The following is a 24,220-nucleotide window of genomic DNA, read 5'->3' on the forward strand; positions in this document are numbered from 1 at the left end:
TCAAGGTGCAACAGTATTTGTCTTTGTAATTTATTAGAGAATAAATGGAGTAACAATGAATCATAAAAAAGAGAAATGCAGAGTGAATATTCCAGCTGAAAGGGCAGAGCTCTGACAAAAGGCTTGTGTTCAGAGGTCTGATTCTGACAAAAACACAAAATACAAACTTATATTCTTATCTTTCCTTCACACAGCACAGCTTCTCTCATGAAGACAACACAGACTCCTCTGCCGAGGAATCTCATGGTCTGAGTGTTATTAGACCTTGGAGCTTGATGCTGGTCACAGTTAATCACAAACCATAAAAGAAGAGAAAGCTACTCAGAGTCTGGTCTACCAGGAGGCTGATTAACTGTCATGTCCAGACTGGCATGTGATCGTCACATTACAAATACAATTCATCCAAGTACAGAAGAAATTTTACTACAACAATCAACAACATGACAATGTATGTTTATGAAAGCATTTCGATCATACAAACAACCTCATGATCTTTTGAGAAACTAAAAATGTAAATACTTGATATCAGATATGTTAGAAAAAAAACACAAAATGATTTAAATTCTGAGTCAACAATCACTTCATACATGTAACGTATCATCATGTTATTATAACATTACCACATCCAGATCTAAGAAACACAAATGAAAAAAATCAGACATCAAATATTTCCTATCCTATTTAATGTAATAAAGACCCCCCAAAAAGTTACTTTGTTACTTTGATGCATTTTTCAGTTTGACGATAAGGACATGAGCTGTGACACAAAAGGAGTCTTACAGCAGATTAGTAGAGTTCAGTAATCTTGTTAAATGCAAACATGAATAAAGGTGAGAATTAACTTGTTGCTATTTTCTTGAACTAACTTGTTGAAAGCAAGTGGTTAAATATGTATGTGTGCTCACAATATCTTTCATCTTCTCTTGGATACAGTGATGTGATCATTAAAGGGTCCCTCCTTTACTGAGGAGAAATATTACCAGATGCTAAAAGACTCTTTGAGGCTGGCTTCTGCCTGCTGGTATGTGATTTGTTTCCATGTTTCAGGAATATCAGCAGGTTTTGCACCATATGCTTTGGCAAACTCTTCATTGTATGTTGCCATTACATATTTCCAGTAGTCTGATGCCTCGAGGCTCACATCTGGACGAATATCCCAGTCTGGATAAATTTTCTTGTAATCTTTGTAAGGGTGCCATTCATTGTTGGTAGCATCACAGCAAAACGTTCTGTCACTGACCACAGAGGAAGAGCATATGTCAATGGCAAGTTTATTCGTTGACGTCCACACCCAGCTGCTCAGACCATTTGGCCGATGCAGTGAAGCAAAGTGCTGACAATGTTCTTTTCCTCCGGCATCACAGGGCATTTTACAGAATGGACACTGTTTGCCACAACCAATCACTCTGGTGAAAAGCTCATTCTGGGGCTTCATATGGAGATGTTTTAGTTTCTCTGCAAAGGTTGATTTTTTAAACTTCTCTCGAAGAGTTTCTTCCATCTCTTTCACAGACACTGTGAGCCAGTGAGCAAACTGTTCCTGATCTGCTTTGTTCAGGATCATGAAAGCACCAAGAGCATCCTGGGAAATGACAAGTTTGTCACCAAGTTCTTTGCAGATATCTTCAACAAACTTCTTCAAGTTGATTCTGTTTCCTGTTTTGGCCTTTTTGATGGCATCATTTATGCTGCTGATACTTGACTGAAGATGTCGATCCTCAAACTCAAATATTGCAGAGGAGCTCAAGAAACGTTCCTCTATTTGCTGCATTATTCTTTCCTTGACATAGCTCTCATAAGAGGAACTGTAGCGTAAATACTCTTGAAGATTTTTCTCTGACAGTAAATCATTCAGAAGTGAATACTGGAAGGACATCCGTGTGCTGAACTCCTCACATTTGAGCATTTCATCAACGATGTTTGGACCTAAAGAACGGTAGACAAAGTCTTCAACAGCAGGCTTCAGGCACTGATATGTGAATTCTTCTGCCTTCTTCTGACACTGGTCCCGTTCATGGAACACATCTTTGAAATCGGCACAAAACCTTTCCTTGTTTTTTGTCAGACATCTGAAAGGATCATTTTCTTGTATGAAATTCTCCTGCATTGTCTCAAAGTGTCTGGCTGCAAATCCACAGATGTGCTGTTTCAGAGAAACCTCAAACTCGATGTCTGTCTTCACACTCTGATTGTTTTGCAGACTCTCATCAATGATGAGTAGGATCTCCTGGATGTAAGTATCATGGTAATTGGTTTTTCTTTCCATCTTCTCAGTTACAAATTGTGTGCAAGCAGCTATGATGCTGTCAGCCATTTCTTGTACAGGATCTTGGCCATGCCACCACATCTTCGCTTTGTGTTTGGCTTTTTTGATGAGTCCTTCAGCTTTATATTTGAAAGGCTCTACTCCACAATCTCGCACTCTTTTTTGACTCAGCAGTTCATTTGCATGACTCCCCTTGTGTGACAGATTTGTTCTCAGGCAGTGTTCCACCCTGGTGAAGACATCTGTGGGCTGTATTTTAGAAAATGTCAGTTTGTCCAGTGTTTCATTCCACATCTTATCAAATTCTTTGTCCAGTTCTTTGTCTGTCATCTGAACTTTTTTATTTCGACATTCATCAATTAATGCACACACTGCTTTTTCTATTTCATTTGTGTGGTTCTTTTTGATTCTGTCCAGTTCTCTCTTTCCCTGTCTGATGTCTGCTGCTGCTGTGAGCTGATTAACAACACAGTTTTTCATTTCTCGTCGAAGGCTCTTTGCACTGTTTGAGAACTCCTCTTTGTATCCTTCAACTAGATAGACATGACCCTCTGTTTGCTTGTAGTACTGTGTTAGATTGTCCAGAAGCTCTGTCTCCCATTTAGACAGCTCTGTGGCTGCTTCACTTTTCAGTTCCGTGAGAAACTGTCTCATGTCAGACGTGTGAGATTTTGCAGCAACTGTACCAAAATTGGAAATTTTGGTTTCTGCATCTGTGACCCAGGAGTACATGTTCTTTCTGAATTCCCACTCCCATTTGTTGAACTCTGTGCAGAGCCTCATGTATGCGTCAGCTACCAGGCTGTTTCTGAAACTGAAGATGAAGTTCTCATGCTTCACTGCATTCCACAGGCTTGTCATCCACTCTTTGAATTCCAAGATATTATTAGCAGAGGACTCACAACTTCCCAGTAGCTTGAAGATGTTTTTCTTCAGCTCATACACAGCCTCGCTGTAACCTGCATTGACCGGTGCCATTGGTGGGTTTCCATTCCACAGTCCAGGAATGTACCAGTTCCCAGTGTCTGGACTGTACTCCATCACATCAGTGAAGCTCTTGTTCTCCTCTTTCTTTTCCATTTTGGCTGCTGCCTGGGTCATCTCATTCAGCTGCTGCAGCAGCAGTTTCCTGTCTCGTAAGTTCTTCTCATGGGCAGACACATCGGACACGTTCTGGTGAACAAACTGACATTTGGGCTTTTTGCCCACCTCCTTCATCCTGAGAAAAGCATGCACAACTATTTGTAGGATGTCCTTCATTTCTGTTGAATTCTCCATTGCGATGTTGATAATGGTGATATCGCTCAGCCCCACAACAAGCGTAGCAAGCTCATTGTCATGTTCAAAGCTGTTGTCCAGTTGTGCAAGTTCTGGTGTCTTTAAACCCTCAGTGTCAATGATCACCATGAAGTCACACTTTAGTGCTTCTTTGACATCTTCATTGATTTTGATGAGCAACATGAAGGCACCTCGAGTGCATCGACCACTGCTGACTGCAAACTGCACTCCAAACATGGTGTTTAGGAGAGTGGACTTCCCTGTGCTCTGGACTCCAAGAACTGTAACGACCCGGATCTTTCTCTTTGGAGACACCATGTCATTGAGCTGAGACAGAACTTCACTCACCCATTTGAGAGGAATGTTAGATGCATCTCCATCCACAAGTTCAAGAGGAAATCCATCTAGTAACAGTTCTGCACAGAGTTTGGGCAGGTGCTGTAATTGTTGACGAGATGGATCCTTTTTAGGAAGGGAAAGTGAAGCTTCATAGATCTGACCCATTTCACGGAAGAAGTGTTCAGTTCCCAGTGAGCTGTTGGAAAGTTGTCTGTCAATTTCCTTGATCTCCTCTTTGTTCTCCGAATTCTTGCATTTTTCTTTGTACTGCTCCCTGAGTCCAGACAGTTTTAGACGAGACACGTTATCAAGGTTCATTCTCATCCATTTCAGGAAATAATACCGTTCTATTCCTGGGCTTGATATTGCGTTGATGAAGCATGTCATCGCTGTTGACATTTCATAGGAGCTCTGTTGTTTTCGCAGTTTCTTTCTCTGTTCCTGAAGATCACTTTTGTACTTTTCGATGTTTTCAGACCCAATGTTCCGAAGCCGGAATTCTTCCTTTTCTAAACTTGTTAATTCTTTCCATATTTGACCTTGCAGGGGAAGTTGTTCTTCTTTGTATTTAAGAATATCTTGAATTTCTGTAGTGATGGCATCTGCTTTTTGTTTTCCAGCCTGACACTCTGAAGAGTCTTCATCAACCAAGATTCCCAGTTCATGGGCAATGTCAGCCATCTGCTCTATTGGCATCTTCATCTGTGAGTTCTCAACTACATCGCTGACTTTCTTCCTCAAGATCGTGACAAAGTCTGCATCATTCATCTTCTTTGTCTTCAACATAATGTTGCTGTTCGTCAAGCACAACTCAGTTGCTATTTTTTTTACAGCATCTAAACTGAAGCTCTTGCTCTGATGGTTTCCCACCAAGAAGATTTGTGCCTTGTGGTTCTGGTTGGTCAGTAGACTGCATTCAGAGTCCAAGTTGTCAAAAAACACAAAAACCGCTGCAGACGTCTGACACAAAAAAGAGTATTGTGTTTCAAAGGAAGAAATGTCACCACGAAGGTTAGCTACAGCGACTGGTTGACTGAAAACATCCAAGTTTTTGCTTCCACAGGGAAGGTACCAGGTAATTTCAGTCAGTCCATTGGAGATTCTTCTTGGACTGTCACCACACTCCATATTTTTGTGAACAAAGGCGTCATGGTACTGCTGAGAGTTACTCAGAAACTTATTGAGGATCTCTGACTTGGACAAGGAGCACTCACCCAGTCTCACAAAAGAGATCATTGGAATTTCAGAGAGAACGATTCTCTCTTCAGTGAAGCCCTTAGATTCTGAAAGTGACTGAGGTCTGTACTTTTTAACGATGTCTCTCATGGCCCACAGCATGAGTGTGCACTGATTTGTGTCACAGTTGGGAAGCAGGAGAGGGACAGAAAACTGACACATAGACATTTTTAGTGCCATTTCCTGCTGCACAAAACCATCAGAGTCCAGAAAGAGAGCAGTGATTATGTCAAGGGGGTTTACCATGTCAACTGAATTTGGACTGTCAAGCAAATTATCAACATTTAACTCCAATGTCCCTGATGCACTATCACAGTTCGCCTCAGTTACAGATGTACATTTCATATTCCTAGCTGTCACGTTAACCATCATCAGTTTCTTGAGAAAATACCATGGAAGATCTGATTTACTCTTGGAAGGTTCATCAGTGATGGTCTTCTCATCAATCTCAAGTATTTTGCTGAGAGACAGCTTTTCTTTGTAGTACTGCTCCAATCCCAGATCCTCCAATAAGCTCCCGGAATGAGACTCTGTGGACGTAAAGATTATTATTTCAAACCAAGAGCAAACCTTTTATTTTTTAAAACATGGATCCTACATTAATTATCGTGTTCATGCGAAATATCATGTTTTGGAGTCTCCATTCCAATCCAAGCTAAATGTTTTCACAGCATATAATCAATATTATATTACAGTGAAAAGTTGATTGGCTTGTATTTTCATCACTGGCAGTTTGCTTGATAATTTGTAAAAGCTGAATATGTGGGAGAAGTGTTGCCTTGGTCTCAATGTGCAAGTGTTCCTGGAAGGATGTAAATTACCAGACTACTTCAAAGAAGTAAGCCTTTATCTTCCTCATTGGCAGTAGGTAACATTCTTTACTTGGAAAGGCATGTTTTAAAAGCAGGATTTTCATTCAAATTTCTTCTGTTTATTAAGTACAATTGGTCCTGTTTTAGTAGTCTTTCAGATTGCCTTGCTCCTGTGTAAGGCTGTTAACACCAACTTAACATTCAACCCTGTACTTTTGTCAGATTTAAAGACCTGTGGTGTTTCAGTGGACACAAGCCCTTCATTTCTTAACAGTGCTTGTATTGTGAAATATTTGGTGGTATCAGCAACATCAGGCTGTTAGAGTTAAAAGACAACAAAGCAAAGTGAGTCAAATGCTACCAATGTGACAATTTGAACTCTCCAATACATTCTAAATGCATGTCATAGAAATATTCTGCTTGTCTGTATTTGAGGGTCAGTCTTTATTTCTTTGAGACAGTCACCATACCCCACTGTTACAATAGCTGTGAACTGGACGTTGCGTTGTCGCATTAATCAAACATCAGTCAAATAACTGCATGTTTTCTCTGGGTGCTGCAGTAACACTGTTACTCAATATGTTTACATGAGACCTTTAATTCCTCTTTAATTTGGAATTAAAGGTAATTCTGATTTAAAATCTCCTTGTAAACACTTAATTCCGAATTAAAAACTTAATTCCAAATAAACTTAATTCTGAATAAACTACCTGGTTTATTCCGATGTTAATTCCGAATAAACTAATTTCTGTGTACGTTCATGTATTCATGTATACAGTTAATTCCGCTTTAGTTAATTCCGGTCATTCTGCACATGCTTGGCTCCTCACGTAGCGATGACGTAGCAACATACACATTCTGCGACCTTTGTCGAGTTGCTGTTTCAAAACGACAATAAAAAGCAAAGCAAAGAGCGCGCTTATTAGTTGTTCCTCCATGTTGTTGGGGGAAAGAAATGCCACGGCAAATGGAGTTTGTTTTCTTCCGATAAACAGGGATGCGTCACATCCACTCCCTGTCCAATCAGAATCCTTCCCAACGCCCAAGCCTTTAAGCGGAATTCAAGAAGGGGAAAAATCGTGCGGTCCATGTAAACCGTAATTCGGAATTAATATTTCCATGTACAAGTGAAGCGCAAACCTTTAATTCCAAATGAGTTAATTCCGAATTAAAAAACTTCATGTAACAAATGTAATAAATAGGTCTGTTGCTATTTATACATTTGTGCCTGCAGTAAATCATTAATTCATATGTTATTGTGTGTTAATTTTACACCGTGGGTGTTTATGGGACTGGGAGAATGGACTTGCATATTTACAGTTATTATCATTGCTATGCAGTGTATGGAATGCTCTGAACAAAATTTCATTTTTTTATTGACAATGACAATAAAAAGATTGAATTGAATTGAACCACACCCCTGGCCAGGGCTGGACTGGGAAGGAAATTCAGGCCGGGAGATTTCCAATCAGTCAGGCCACTTCCGCCACCGCAAGGATTGTGTCACGTGGGATAATGCACCAAAATTTTGTTTTTTTTCCTTCCAAAAATATGCCTTTTACAGTTATGTTATAGCAATTACAACACTACTAAACAGACAGTAAGTCTATTAAACACAACCATAACGACAGCTCCATACAGTCCAGTACTTTTCTCTTCTGTAATCTCTTCACTACCCTCACCAATTTTTCCAATGTTTTCCTTTTCCTATTATTTATATAACATGTGGAATTAAAAAAATATATATTATTTTGTCAGCAAATCATTTAGATGCCAGCTGATTTGTGAGAAGAACCGACCATTTGTAAACTTACTTGAAGTAGCAGCATCATTTATTTTCAACTGTACACTGCTGGACCTGGGTGGGGGTTGATGAAACGTGTGTTATTTTATAACACTTTGCCCCTTCCTCCTCGAGCAACCTTTTTTTCTTCTGCATCTCCCTCTCATGTCCACCTTTTCTCTTCGTCTTTTCTCATTTTTTGCCGCCAGCTTTCTCAGGGTGCTCCATAATCTTCGCTCCTTCCACTCTCTGGCCTCACTCTCATATCACCGCTCTGCAGTGCATGCTTCCCTGTTCTCGCTATGAAGGGGCGGGCCATAAAGTAACTAACCAATCATGGCACGTTTCTTCTAAAAAAATGTCACTTTGACCAATCCCTATCCTTCTGATTTAGAGCTCAGAGCACTTGCTTTGTGTGAGTGACAGGAGGGTGGGCGTGTACTCTGTAAGGCTTCCAGCGCTGCTGTCTCTGGCCTGTCTGCCAAAAAGCCGATCAACTTTTTTTCATTGGCCTGCCAGTCCGTGGCTGGCCTGTCCAGGCAGGCCAATAAGGAGGCAGGCCACCGGGAAAAGTCCCGCCTCTCCCGATTGCCAGTCCGGGCCTGCCCCTGGCTGTAATCAAATACCTTGTTTTAACAGCTTAATGATTTGTAGTAGTAAATTACATGACAGTTAAGTTTTGCTGTGAGGTTTTAGCTTGGTGGGGTATAGATGTTGAACTTGGTCTTTCACTGAACCTTGGAGATGGGAGGAGATGACTCAAGTTGAGCATAAGATAAATCAAACGGGCCTTGTTTAACATTGAAATGCAGTTGTTTTGAAAAGCCTTGACCGAACTTTAGAGTTTTATCCCTTCATTGTCTTTCATCATTGAATCATGGTCAATTTAAGTTGGCTTTTTGAAAAGAATTTACAAAAAAAGTCTTCTTTGTGTCAAAGTGAAAACAGATTTATGCTGTCATCAACTGTTGTCTGTAGTCAATTGGAAGAAGGTTTTTTGGTCTGATGACACCAAAATTGAAAGTTTTGGCCATCAGACGAGAAGCTATTTCTGACATGATGTTGGGCTGCTTCCAAGTAGCAGACCTTGGACGCTTGCAAAGGTCCTCCCTCCCCCAACACAAACACATATTCTTACTCATGTGTGGAGGTCTCACAACAGACGTATCCGGACTTTCATCCTGCATTTCGTCAGGGGTCGGGAAGGACTCTGGACCCACGTTGATGAGTTTTGAGTCCGTTGCATCTTGCACTTTTTCTCCTGTGGTCTCCACAGTAGGACAGGAGTCTGTGGAAATAATAATAATAATAACTAATAATAATAATAATAACTAATAATAATAATAATAATGACTTTTTCTCAGAAAACTGTGACTTGGGCAATTTGTTTTCCAGTCAGACAATAACCCAAAGCTACACAGAAATGTGACAAGGTAAGTGTTCTCAGAGCCTCAATACAAATAAGAATTTTGGTTGGTTTGAAAAGATTTCTTCACTCTCTATCCCTGTGTAACCTGACAGTTTGTGTAGTTTTTCAAAGAAGAATATGGTAAAATTGCAGTGTCCAGATGTGCGAAGCTGCCTCAGACCTGTCCACACATACTCAATGCTGGAATTCTGGCCAGAGGTGCATCTACTAACTAGACGAGCCCTCAGTAGAGGGCAGAACAACGTCATCTACTGGCGAGTTTCAGTAGATGGCATTAAATACTTGCATATGAATCTGTATCAATTTTGATCATCCTACGTATCTCCCTTCCTACTTGATCTGCTGACCTGTAACTCCACAACTGAGCAGGGGACCTTAGACTGATCTTCAGTGCCAAGTTTGATTATCCTGACTTCAGCACTTGCAATGATATCAGAACGGACATACCCACATCCAAACATACATACATACTTACCCAGCCAGCCAGATACCGAAGCGAATGCAGTAACCCCGCTGACGTACGTCAGGCGTGGTTAAATACTGACTTAAAAGAAGATGAATCCTTATGTAATAACTTGTTTTGCTTTTAAAAAATATTTTCTCATTAGTTGACATTATTTTGTTGAAATTGGTTTTCACCTTGACTTGAAAGAATCTTTCTTTTTTTAATAACAGGGAAAAACTTCCAATGAGGAAATATTTTATATCAGCACTCTGCATGTAATGAGTCATTCCATACCAGCTTTTCTTGGAAAAATCCACTTTGTTATGAGATTCACCAAACTTCTAAAAATCCCAAAAAATGCTGAGTGTGTTGACTCTTCCGCTTTTTCTCCTTCACTGCAAGTGTTCACGATGTATTCCTCCGCTTCTTCTTTTTTTTTTTTTTTTTGTCCTGTCCGGCAACAGAGCAGGCAGAATGGGAATCTGGCTGCTGCATTGCGCCATACAAGTTTGCTTTTCCAAGGGGAGTTTATAAGTATAAGACTCCCCTTGATACTGTACAGTAATTTATTTAGTTTGAATACTTGTTGATTAGTTAAATATACATAAATTTGCCGGACCTGACAGGGGAAAGGCAGGAAGAGAGAAACGAGAAGAGAGGAAGAAAAAAAACAACAACAACAAGGGGGGATAGTGAAGAGAAATGGAAGGGTGCAAGAATACAATTATCTTTCAATTGAAACCGACACAACAGACAACAAGCTAGTACACCTTAATAAAGACACACCGGAATGCATCCTACGGGTTTTGTTAGGAAACACAGCTAGTAATTATTCAAATCATCTATGTGAAACAAACAAACTGAGGAAACATGTCTTTTGATATTTTGGCACCAGGACAAACTTAACACCCCACAAGACAACATGGTTGCTATGTCCACATGCAGAGTACGGTGCAATTGTGACTGTGATCATGCAACTATGACCTCTGACCTCCGTGAAGGCCAGAAGTGGGCCCGAGAGCCCACAAGACCCAGGCGAGCCGGCAGCAATCCCAGAGCAGAGATCCGAGCCAACAAACCACGAGGACGACCACGAATCGGCCCGGAAGGAGGCAGAGGGAGAAACCGGCCAGGACCCCCAACGCCCAGTGGGGCCGGGCCCCAGGCGACCAAGACCGGCGGCCGCCGACCCTGTCGGGGGCGTATTCCTCCACTTCACCAGCAGGAGTGTCCAAATACTGAGACACTGAGTCACTGCTGATATTATCCACGGTGGTCTCCATTGGAGGGCAGGAGGCTGTGGAAATAATAATAATGTTGATAATAATCCTGATTTTATGTACAGCCACGACAGACAACATGTCCAGTTGTGTCTTTCTGATGAAACAATGAACTGCATCAGGGTTCCCACGCATCCTGGAAATTCTGGAAAACCTGGAAAATGACTGACCAATTTTCCAGTCATGGAATACATATGGAAAACGAGAAAAAAAGGTCAAATGTCCTGGAAACGGTTAACTTGTCCTGGAAAAATATTTGTCCTCCCCCTGTCAATGCAAACGGGTTACCAGTTATGCGCATGCATGTCTGCAGTCACCGTATTTTCTGGGCAACATTGAGGCATATAATATATATAAAATAGCGCTTCTCTGCTTCGAGCCGGTGCAGCGCCCCATGTGACGCTACCAGCCAATCAAATTTGCATTCCCCTGAGTTGGCTGTAACTTGCGAGATGAAACACAACTCTGATATCGGCATAGTGGCGGCTTAACAGGTATGGGCCACGTTTCACTCAGTAGTTCACAGTTGTTTTATTGTCTGATAAAAATAAGGGAATGAAAACAACATTAGGAATTCTGTTGTGTGGGTGGTGTGGGTGTTGTGACACCCGCACTTTTACTGAAACATCATTTCATCCCCCTCACTGCTGAGATGTGTGGTGGCGTCTGCATAAACTACATCTTCCCACAACAGTTGAGGGTGCAGCTGAGCGTTTCATGTCTGAAATCAAACTTTCAGTCGATGACGCCGGTCAACATCATAGAATACAGTCTATGGTCAACACAGATAAAGTCTCTGTCGCAAAAAGTCTGGCTGCATATGATGGTGACGTCACCGTGACATCGCTCACTTCACCTCCTACGTCCTCCTACCTGATAACATGTGTCTGTACCGACTGGAAATGTCCTGGAAAATCATTTCGGGGAAAGAGTGGGAACCCTGTGCATAAAACTGACCTTTATCACCTGTATCAGTCTGTTGACAGGGATCCTTGCAGGCAGAACATGGTGCTGATGGAGGGACCTCTACTTCCTCACAGGAAGGTACGAATGAATCATCATCACTGAGACCCTTTTGACAAATGAGAAAAAATATTGAACATTTATTCATCTCATATACACTATTTAATGGAGACAGTATTATTTTGAACATGTAGCAAGTAGCTGGTTACCTCCATTGTCGGTGAAGACTCTGTCATTCCACCCTTGTTGCAGATTATTGCAGCAGCTTTTCTCTGAAAGTAATGACAGACAAGTCTTCATGCCTTTATTTCATTACAACTATAAATATCTCACAACACTTTCATGAATGAACCCCTTCTCCTTTTCCTAATCTCGTGAAGGCTTCTTGCCCCCACATCTGACATATAAACTATAACTAAAAAAAAACAATGATTATATGCAAATGTGTTCAGAGTACTGTTCATTTGTTTTTTAAAAGACACTGGCATTACCCACTCTACCACCATCCACCATTCAGCAGGGCAGTATTTTTCTCCATGTGAGAATAAAATATATATACACTCCCGGAGAAATGGTAGCCTCCATTTTTTTTTCCAATTTTTTCTTGAAATTCCAGTCGTTCAAGTCCAATGAATAGTTTGAAATGATACAAAGGTAAATTGTGAACAGCCAGAGGTTAAAAAAGGTAAGGTTAACCAAAACTGAAAAATAAAGTACATTTCAGAATTATACAAAAAGGCCTTTTCAGGGAGCAACAAATGGGTTAACAGCTTAAAGCTGTTCTGCAGCAATGGAGGTTGATCAAGCCTTGAAAAAGATGCTGCAGGTGTCCCAACTTTTCCTGATACTTTCAACCCCCTCTGCATAAAAGTAGTGTTGGAACACACTGGGCAACATACCCTCCAGAGCACTATTTGAACAGTATCGTACTACTGAAAGTAGTGTGTTGCTGTAAAATGTAGAGGAAAAGGCAATCAACAATAGAAGAGAGACAGACCATCATAACACTTGAAATGTAGGTCTTTCCTACAGAGAAATTTTGAAGAAAGTTAAGATGTCAGTGAGTAAAGTTTTCTTCACCAACAAAAGTCCCTCTGAAACTGGGGAAACCTCTGACAGGAGGAGGTCTGGAAGAACCAAAGCCACAACAGAATCAGAAGACAAGATGCTGAGAGTCAACAGCCTGGTGATAGGCGACTCATAGGACAACAGCTTCAAGCTCAGCTTCATAGCGGTCGTAGTAAGAAGTCTCAGTTTCAAATGTGAAGAGAAGACTTGGAGTTGCTAGTTTGACAGGTCGAACGAAAGTCATTTGCAGCAAGAAAGTCATTACTAAGACGTCAGAATAGGAAGAAGAAGCTTGCCTGGGTCATGAAACACCACCAATGGTCTACTGAAGACTGGAAGATAATGTTATGGACTGATGAATCAAAATGTGAAATCCTTGGTTCATCTCGCAGGATTTTTGTATGCCGTTCAGTCGGTTAAAGGATGATTCCTCAGTGTGTGACATCAACCGTCAAACATGGAGGAGGAAGTGTGATGGTCTGGGTCTGTTTTGCTGGATCCAGGGTAGATGACTTGTACGGAGTGAGAGGAACCCTGAACCTGAAACAGCTACCACAGCATTCTGCAGTGCCATGCAGTACCCTCTGGTACATTCCTAGGTGGTCAGAGATTCATCCTACAGCAAGATAATGATCCAGAAAATCAGTCCAAGCTATGTCAGAACAACCTTTGGAAAAAAAGAACAAGATGGTGAGTTTGAAAACATGGTGTGGCAGAACAGTCTCGAGACTTAAACCCCATGGAGCTGATTTAGGATAAACTTGACAGAAGAGAGAAAGCAAAGCATCCTCCAAGTGCCACATATTTATGTGAATTTCTGCAGAGTTGGGAAGAACTTTCTGACGAATATTTGATTTCCATTGTCGAAAGAAGGCCATGAGTGTGTTCAGCTGTTACATCTGACAAAGGGGATTACTGTGATGACTCAAAGTTTAGAATGCAGTTTGGTTTCTAAATTGATGTTTTTTTTTTAGCTTCATTTGTTTATTTGTTCTATGCTTTTATTTCAAAATACAATGAGACATTAACATGCATAATTTTCAATAAAAAACTGAAAAATCTGGGGTGTTCTAAAACTTTTGACCCATATTATGTATTGACTCGTAGTATGTCTTTATATTGTCCAGTGTCCCATAATATATCGTCAAGGCCAATGATGAAATCTTACTGGCGTCCCACTGCAGATCTAAAAAAAATCAGGATAATTCACCTGAAATTCCAATTTTTAAATTTCAGTGAATGCAACTACAGTGTCCAAGTGCAAGTGAACACAACAGCTACACCCACATTAGAAGACAATCTCCAAAATGAGAAAGGTGCCAACATTTACACTCAACTGAACACACCACAGTGATAACATTTCCTTAATTATTTTTGTTTGCATCCCCAACATGAAGACTGTATCAGTCAGGATCTAAACAACACGTTCTATTGAACCATAATTAGGTTTAATTTAGTAAATTATTAAAATCACAAAAAAACTGTGGATGTTTTGCCTTTGGGTGAACTTTTTCCCATTAAAGTCACCACGGCATCTCTTCTCTTGGACTATTTCAAATGCTGGTCACCCAACTGACCAAAATGTATAAAACTGTGCCTGTAAACTGTATTAGTCGATGCGCTTCAGATAATTAGTAACATTTTCTTTAAAAAGGCATCTAAGTATTTCAGTCTGTGATTTTTTTAAGTCTCACATACAATAGAAGAGCCTTTATTGTCATTGTACCGGGTACAATGAGATTAGGATACCAGTTCCCACAGCGATAAACAGTAACAATTTAAAAACAACAATAAATATATGTACATAAATGTGCATAAATGCAATAGCAGCATGAGTCTTTCAGGTGCCGAAGGAATGAGAGTGTCAAAGGTAATTGGCTCTGTGATTGTTGACTACAGTGATAGCTCTTGGGAAGAAGCTATTTCTGAGTCTGCTTGTTCTGGTTTTGTGTGACCTGTACCGTCAACCGGATGGCAGCAGGTCAAACAGATGGTTACCGGGGTGAAATGGGTCATTGATGATGTTGCCAGCTCTGCTGAGGTAGCGAGAGTTGGCGATGTCCTCCAGGCTGGGCAGAGAGCAGTCAGTGATCTTGTGGGCCATGCAGATGACCCTCTGCAGCACTCTCCTGTTTTCTGCTGAGCACCCCGTGTACCACGCCGTGATGCAGTAGCCCAGGATGCTCTCTATGGTGGCTCTGTAGAAGGTAACCAGCAGCTTCTTCTCCAGGTTGTTTTTCCTGAGCACTCTCAGAAAGTGGAGTCGCTGCTGAGCCTTCTTCACCACCAGAAGGCATTCACATAGTTTTAAACTTTCTAAACTACAGCAGCATATTACAATTCCTGCATTCAGGTGTTGGTTTTGGTTTTTGTACGTTCACATGTGTCAATGGAACCGTCCAGTCAGTAGCTGCCTTGAGAAGTTTTTCATGGGGTGGCAAGATGAGGTCACTGACAATGTTGGGATGGACACCAAAACCATAATACAGAGCTGAATTTCACTAATTGTGTTATGCTAAATGTTAAGAAATCTCATTCTGACATCCCTTGTTTTGTTTTTTTTCCTGATAATGTTCCTAATTGTCAGATGTGCATTGACTAATACTGGTGCTGTTGATGTAAACTGGGGTGACCATATTCTGTTTCTCTGAAAAGAGGACACACTTCCAGCTCACGCGCGAAAAATTCCCCCCCCATTTTTAGGGGTTTTCCATGGGTCAGGGGGCTTTGTGCTTCAAACTCAGTTAAACAGATATTCTGAATTTCCCAGAAAAGAACACTTTACCTGGATATACAGAAAATAGCCCAAAACACTCACAAACAGTTGCTTTATAAATAATATATTTATTAATTTAAAGCAATTCTCCTAAACAATATAATCAGTCACATACAAATATGGCATGCTCTAGTCTTTAATAGTTATTGACTCAAGTTGTGTAGGAACACATGTATTCAGATGTTTAACAAAATAAGAAATAATCATCTCTCTTAAGTCTGACACTTACACCTTAGTTAGGAAAAGTGAGGTAGAGTACCATTCTTCAAAATAACCTTCCAATTATCAATTATGTAAAAATAGAAATACTGCCTCAAAATATTAAACAAAAAGAAAAAAGAGAGGTAGCCTATTCTTCAATGTTCAGTTTACCCTTTCTTCAAAATAATGTGTCTAATGGCAAATGAAAAAAATATAGAAATAATGCCTCAAGTCAACAGTCCTTTTTTCCTTCTTTTTCCTTTTCTTATTAGCTACAGAGACATAAGTCCCAGCTTTGCAGACTGTACATTCTGCCTCCCATTTGACACGACCCGGACGAAAACAGGGGTACTTTTTTCGCATTTCATCAGTGAAATGGCATTTGCGTTTCGGTATTTTCTTTCGGTTCGAGTGTTCTCTCGCAGTGTGCCTACCTGCCTGTCAGCCTGCGAGGAGTGAGTGAGTGTGGAGCGTTCCGGGGTTCGCCTCAAACTCCGCCTCTCAGAGCGTGTTTCCAAAAGAAACATTCAACGTGAATGGTAACCGGCTCATTAATATTTATGTCCGTCGGATTACCAGCCAATCACGAAGCGCGTTCATCAGCCGGCTCATTAATATTTATGTCCGGCTCATTAATATTTATTGTAATGGAAAGTGCCGTATCCGTAGGCCACGGGCTACGGGTACGGTCCGTATCTGTAGACACTACCATGATAAATACTCTGGTCTGTGACGCGCTCAAGCTAGGCAAGATCAAAAACCCGGACATTTGAAGGACTTTATAAACCCCGGCCGGACAGCCCGGACAGCCTCTCAAAAGAGGACATGTCCGGGCAAAAGAGGACATATGGTCACCCTATGTAAACAAAATAGTCCAGGAGAAGAGATGCTGCTGTTAGTTTGATAGAAAAGACTTCAACGAGAGACATCATGGACTTGGGATATTGTTACAAAGACACACACAGAGTTGATTTATGTTTTTAGCATTCAAAAATCTGTCTATATATGATGAATATTTATCAAACTACTGCAACTTCTGGTACAATGAGGCGTGTTTTCATATATATACCAGGACCGGCTGGTCAATAGAGGGCGCTAGGGCGCCGCCCCCTCTGTCTCCTCTGTCTCACATCATGGAGAGTCACAGCCCTTTCTTTAATAAAACGTTTTTAAAATTACATTTAAATGTATATCCTATGTTTTTAACAAGCAAAATAGATAATAGAGCCTGTAGAGAGTTGCTAAAATGTATAATTTGTAATAAAAAGTCAGATTAGAAACGTCATATCCGGCCGGGGGTGCACTCATCTTTCCCCATAGAGGTTGAATCCCAAACCGCCCCCTACACACTATCCCTACACACTACCCCTCCATTTGCGCGTTCCCGTGGAGGGTCCTCCATATTAAGGGCCGTCCCAAACCGCGTAGTGCGGAGGGAGAGTGGACTGTTCAGCCCTTAAATGGGGATGGCTAGTAACTACGTCATCGTGTCCAAAAACGTCACTTCCGTGTCCTACCAAACCAACGATATAATGGTGCTGTGTTGTGTCCTGTGTTGCAACAATAGAAATGATGTAAATAAAACGATATCTTTCTACCACTTTCCTCTGGACGAAAAGGAGAAGAGAAGATGGCTGACACTGATAAGGTAAGTTGGATTTCTAATCTTAGAAAATACATTTAGCGCCGGGAGCTAACGTGCGCTAGCTAGTATTAGCCGCTTGAATTATGTTGTCTTTTTGTGTTATGAGGAGTGTTTGGGCCACATTACAAAAGAAACTAAAAGTGGTCGAGATTAAAGTCTCTGATAATAAGTTTATACTTTTAATTTATAAGAATAAAGTCTGCCGAGGGAGACTTTTGTCCCAGTTTTGGGGACTTGGACTTGCTTGACCAATCTGCCCAAAATACTCGACTTGACAAGGATATGGGTCTATGTGACTTGGATTTAATTGAGTCCAATACTTGGACTGACTTGCTAAAAATGTTTGGCTAAGATTATTTTAACTGTTATGGATTCATGATTAGTGTAAAGAGATGCGTAGTTATTTACATATGCAAATTAGCCATGTGCTCCCGGCAGAAGTTAGCGCAAGAGTGTGCTGCTGGGAATCTTCAGAGTATACTTTTCAAATCTAACATAACAACTCTAACAAAGCCAAGTAAACGACATTTAACCTCACACAGATGATAAAGCTAGCTTTATTTCTGACATCCTGTGTTTGTTAGCTTACGCTACTTAGCTACTCACCTCAACACTGTACGTTTTCCTTTTCATTGACGCCTGCACTTTCCCTTTAAAACCACCTGCCAGCACACTAACTCTTACAACTCTGTTTGAGTTGTAAGAGTTAAGACCTCGCTTTACCGACTTCGGAAAATCCGCAAAATAAGATGTCACAGTGAAAAAGGTGACCGGTTCTTTCGCTACTGCCATTGTGTTTTCATTCGGTGCGCCGCGGCTTGGACACGGAAGTGGTCCGTGACGTCACACTAGCCATCCCCATAGCGAGTCTGCATCGATGGTCACTCTGGGGCTGAATCCCAAACCGCCCCCTACACACTCCCCCTCCACTACCGAGTGTCACTCCAAAAGAAGTCACACTCGCAGCTGTGGAGGGTATAAATACGATCGTCAGGAATGGGATGCCCTGTCGCCTCACCGGAAAACGGAAGACGTCATCGCCATGGTAACACAAAGACGCCGACTGTGCATGGCTGTAGCGCTGTGGCACAGGTTGCAACTAACAAGGATCGCTGCTGCTTCCAGAAGACGAAAGCGTCCCACTTTTTTTTCACTCACATGTTTTCCAATCCTATTATCTGGCATTTCAAATCCAACAAATGAATAAATGAATTCTGTCAGTTGTGTTCAAATTTTAAGGTGTCAGGGGGTGCACAATTAAATCAAACGTCAGCAGAGAAGAAGATTTGTTTCTTTTGATTTATCTTTTTACACCACTCTTTTTGTGATGTTCTGTCAGTGTGAAAAAGGCGTGGGAGAAATAAAGGACGCATGTGGAACTTACATCAATATGTTGTTTCCTCCTCCATTTCGACGTTGCACTTCCTGAAAAAGTTGTCCAGAGTGAGCATCGATGCAGACTCGCTATTTAAGGGCTGAACAGTCCACTCCCCCTCCGCACTACGCGGTTTGGGACGGCCCTTAATATGGAGGACCCTCCACGGGAACGCGCAAATGGAGGGGTAGTGTGTAGGGATAGTGTGTAGGGGGCGGTTTGGGATTCAGCCTGGACAACTTTTTCAGGAAGTGCAACGTCGAAATGGAGGAGGAAACAACATATCGATGTGAGTTCCACATGCGTCCTTTATTTCTCCCACGCCTTTTTCACACTGACAGAACATCACAAAAAGAGTGGTGTATAAAGATAAATCAAAAGAAACAAATCTTTCTCTGCTGACGTTTGATTTAATTGTGCACCCCCTGACACCTTAAAATTTGAACACAACTGACAGAATTCATTTATTCATTTGTTGGATTTGAAATGCCAGATAATAGGATTGGAAAACATGTGAGTGAAAAAAAAGTGGGACGCTTTCGTCTTCTGGAAGCAGCAGCGATCCTTGTTAGTTGCAACCTGTGCCACAGCGCTACAGCCATGCACAGTCGGCGTCTTTGTGTTACCATGGCAATGACGTCTTCCGTTTTCCGGTGAGGCGACAGGGCATCCCATTCCTGACGATCGTATTTATACCCTCCACAGCTGCGAGTGTGACTTCTTTTGGAGTGACACTCGGTAGTGGAGGGGGAGTGTGTAGGGGGCGGTTTGGGATTCAGCCTGACTCTCGTTATAACTTTGACATGCGCAGTTCGTTCCTCTTCAATACAAGAGATAGCAGACCGCGGGGCACAGCCTGCCCGCGCCCTGCGGTCTCCCTCTGATCGCTCTGATCTCCCTCTGACCCCAGATTTTAACCATAGAGTCATTGAGAAATTTGCATGTCTCAAAGACAGAAGAGCAAAACTTGCATACAAAAAATAACACAGATGTAGAGGTGCTGGCTTTAATCTCTAAAATGTGAGGATTTACTTTTTTGTCATTTAATAATGTAAATAGAAATGTTAGTTGACACAAGTGGCACTTTAGACTGAAAGCCTGTTGATTTTCATATGTTGTGAAATCTGAGGAATTATTGTTTTTCTTTATTTTCATTGTAAATATTTAATGTTAGTTGACAGAAGCACTTTGGGCTCAAAGCCTAAGATAAGATAAGAAGGTTTTATCTGTCACATGCACAGTTATACAGAGTATAATGCCCAGTGGTTTCAGTATTTTTTTTCAGGCAAAGTGCCAATTTTTTATTGCTTTGATCTTAAATATGCAGATTTGCTGTTTTCTCATTGTCATGTTAGGTTGTTAATGTAAAAGTTAGCTCACAGAAGCACTGTCTGCTTTAAGCCTTATAGTTAGGTTTTTTTAACAAAATGCCCAATGTTTGTTGGTTTCACAGGTATGGATTTGTTTTTGTTTATTTGAGTATGTAAATATAAATATGTTGTTCCAAAGATTTTGCTGGACAGAAGAAGCACTTGGCATTCTTTGAAGCTGGAAAAATGAATTGTTTCTTTTTTTACTTTTGAAGTAAAAAATAGATTTGCATATTTATACATTCTTAATTTGTTTAATTATAGAAAAGGAGATTTTAAGGGTTTGTGTGTACCAATTACACCTTATCTGGAGCAAATCATATCAAACACTGGGGAGATAAATTCAGATTCACTAGCTGGTAACATTTACATGCATTTAATTGTCTATTTGACCCAGCAGTAGTGCTTAGGTGTGCCCTCCTAGTGGTGCATAGTAATAGCACATCAAATGGCTGTGAACATAATTTACATCAATTCTTGTATTCCGGTGTTGCCGACTCTGCTAGTTGGTTTGGTAAATTAAGTGCGCCCCCCCAAGAGAAAAATTCACCAGCAGCCATGGACTTGAGACATTGTTACAAAGACACACACAGTGTTGAAGGCTCTGCCTCCCATTCTATTTTTTAGAATTCTCTGAACCTCCAATAAGCCAGAATGCTGGGAACGAAGTGTTCTGCAGGGATGGTATGGGGTTATCAGGTCTTTAATGAGGAATAAATGCCAGAAAAATAAGCAATGTCGAGCTTGACTGGGCTCAGGACTCAGATTTGGAACAAAATGTTTAACAGGCAGGTATTCAATAAATTCAGAGTGAAAAGTTGTACAAACATTTGAAAGCAACAAACTAAACTTGAGCTCTTCATTAACTCAAATAAAGCAAACTGTGTCGTTAATGCTCTTTGTGGTGCTCATGAGAGGACTAGCTGGTGCCAGCCACAGCCTACACTCAGATAATTTTACTTTCACCGTCACACCCAGTTGCATTCACTGAAACTTAGACATCTGACTTTTAGTACATAAACTTGATGACCAGCAGAGGCGTCTCCAATGGGGAAAACAACCACATCTCATTGGCCACCCCCCATCTGACTGGTCAAGTCAAGAAAGGTAATTCACTGAAGCTCTGAGGTCCAAGTTTCTATGAATGCACCTCCTATATGTCCAAGTGCAAGTGAAGGCAGCATTGATGACTGGAACAGCTCAGTCTGTAGCAGCAGCTGTTCAAGCCTTTGGTCTGAGCATCAAACAGCACAGTGAGCAGAGAAACAGTTTGAATGTTTTAGTTGATGGAGGAGCTGTCACAGAGCTCAACATGTTAACAGGAGCTGAAGTTGAGTTTAATTTGCTGCCTTCAGCTTTTTCAGCGTCTCAAAGACAGAGAGTTGTGTGCCTTTACAAACCACAGCAGCAACTATATTAGTTACTGATAATTCTAAATGTTTTTAATATGATATCTGCATCAATGAGGATCTAACAATAAATAAATGTGTGTTTTTCTTCACTTCAGACAGGTGAGCTGTCATCGTCACTTCATGAGTTGCAGCTACATAATTTGTTACACAGTTAAATCCTGAGCTTATTACTCTAAAAAGCTGATCCATTTCTTAATCTTTCTTAAGTTAAAATGTTTTTCTTTCACATCAAGTTTTTTTTATTCAGCAGATTTTTCTTTTTCACAGCAGAATATTTACAGCAGTGAAATTATTGTACATGTGGATGCTCTATTGAACACAATTTTAATACAGTTCAGAAAGAAACAAAGTACAGCAGCTGAAGCAATTTATTGAGTCATAATTAGCTGTAGATTATCATCACACATGGACAGAGTTTTAACTGTTAAAGTCAGTAGTAAACTTTGAATATCTGCTCCACTGTCTGAAAACACTGAAAACGGAATGAGGCCTGAAAAAGTTTTTACTGATAACAACTCAATCGAATACCAGCTGTGTCGCCATTAGTTTTTATGACATTTCCACATTTGTGCACACCGAGTGCTCAGGAATAACACTATTTGCACTTGTGCACATTGCCTGCTTTTTATGTTTGAAATAAAAATCAGTGACACAAAATAAGTGACCCACCTTTGTAGAAGACGTCTGTCCATGTTCTGTTTAGCTCTCCATCACTGTAGATGAAGCTCCACGTCCCACCAGCTCTGTCACTGCGGTATTCCAGTCCTGACTTCCCTTTTAATGTGTTAGTAAACATGCTTTCAGTTTTGACAGCACGATCACATGATTTACTGGAAAAACTTGTCCAGTTTCGAGTGAAATGCATTATATCACAATCCTCACATTCAAAGCATAAACTCAGTGCTGAAGCCAAGAAACATGAGGCTGAAGTCTCCAAGGAAAGCATTAAGTTCAACTTAAATTCAAGATCAGTTCATCTAAAATTGCTTCAGTTTGTCTCATGCTGGATTTAATGTTCGAGATAAAACATGCAGTGCAGCTGTATGAAAAGCTTTGTGAGCTCCAGATCAACCTTATATTGCAAATTTGTCAACAGCATTTTCAAAATGATTGCACATCTTCTCAAGTAGACTAAGTTTACACAAAAAATCTTTTGAATTCCTTCATTTTTCATGTTTTCTTGCACCAGATTTATGTTCATAATTTGGTGACATCAGTCTGGACTCCTCTTCATGTCTGAATCATATAGACTGCTGGTAGTGTCTCTTTAGAAACCACTGGAACCACTGGATTGGCCACAGCTGCAGAAAACCATGTTGGGTTCCACTTCTGTCAACCAAGCTGAGAAGCAGCTCAGGATTTGGCACCAACAGCATGAATCCATGAAGCCTTCCTGCCTTGTGTTGAAGTCTGGCTTGGTGGTGGTTGTATAATGGTGGAGGGAATATTTTCTTGGCAAACTCAGAGCCTCTTCATAGCAGTGAGTCCTGGTTTTCCACTGCTGATCTGAGTATTGTTGCTGACTTTGTGCTGGCTGCAGTGAAATTTCCATCCATTTGTAAAGAATTACGTGTCCTTGCATTGAACACTGTGGGCATAGTTCATAGAGTGTACAGAATCATGGACACCACATGAAGCTGTTGTGAGAAAACAAAGCAATAGAATTGCTTGGAATTTTCCATGTAACAAACACCTTTCTGTGCCAGCAGCATGTCTCATGCCGTTCTGTTTTGAAATGTCATCAGACCAGTCCTATCAAACTGAAAAGAGGACATGGTATTCCAGCTGGAGCCGGTCTTGGTGCTGAACAGACTAACAATTAGACTATCTGGGTGGTGTACCACACCCACTACAACCAGGTGTTTCTATCACTGAACATTGTCTCAATAGCAAGAACTTACTTGTAAGATGTCACACTGAGAGGTTTCATCGCAGGACTGCAATTGAAGTGAATGGAGTTGGGGGATGTGACTGTAATATTCAGTCTGATTTAATGGGTCTTTATCTGGGAGGTAAATTTCCAACACATCCATTCATGAGTCTGAAAGTTTAGAGTGTTTAAGAGGCAGTACAAGTGAGATACAAATCCCTTGTTTACAGTAGATTTGAGTCTGGACAGATTTAATCAGAGTGAGTCATGATTTCAGGTCACGGTTGGGATTATATCCCCAGTCTGTGTCTGAGGTGGTAGTTATAACTCATTTAAATTCTTGACAATTACATCCATAATCTCTGGCATCTCTGTCGTATGCATATCTGGATGGTTTGTATGTAGAAGTGGTTCCACAGATGTATTTGTCTGACGCCTGATAAGATGGTTTACGACCTGTGCAATACATGACAGGGCTAAGATGAAAATGATGAGATGCTATGAGTCTTTGTGTGAAGAGGAAAGTCATTATCTTACTATTAGATATCATAATGTGTCTCCTCTGCCTGTGTGAACCATACCTGGGTGCAAGTTAGGAGAAGTGCATAGTACAAGGTCACATGTGGTGCTTCTGGTGAGGAGTTATTCACATTCGTTCCATTCAAACTTCAA

At 40.9% G+C, this 24,220-nt stretch overlaps 1 protein-coding gene and 1 long non-coding RNA gene across 2 annotated transcripts in view; both read right to left on the reverse strand.

Moving 5' to 3' along the window:
* The window catches only part of LOC127532272 (interferon-induced very large GTPase 1-like), a 39,243-nt gene continuing 15,023 nt past the window's right edge, over window positions 1-24,220 (reverse strand). The window contains exon 2 of the mRNA XM_051943593.1: window positions 1-3,475. Coding sequence (XP_051799553.1) covers window positions 977-3,475 — 2,499 coding nt within the window. The 3' untranslated portion in view covers window positions 1-976. The remainder of the gene's footprint in view (window positions 3,476-24,220) is intronic.
* On the reverse strand, window positions 11,826-22,446 carry LOC127532273 (uncharacterized). Its single transcript, XR_007939642.1, has 3 exons — window positions 22,348-22,446; window positions 12,041-12,103; window positions 11,826-11,940 (listed from the first exon to the last, which is right to left on the reverse strand). It is a non-coding gene; the product is annotated as an uncharacterized LOC127532273 (long non-coding RNA).

Source organism: Acanthochromis polyacanthus, chromosome 23 (genome assembly GCF_021347895.1).
Source record: "Acanthochromis polyacanthus isolate Apoly-LR-REF ecotype Palm Island chromosome 23, KAUST_Apoly_ChrSc, whole genome shotgun sequence".
In the NCBI taxonomy this organism is placed as follows: domain Eukaryota; kingdom Metazoa; phylum Chordata; class Actinopteri; family Pomacentridae; genus Acanthochromis; species Acanthochromis polyacanthus.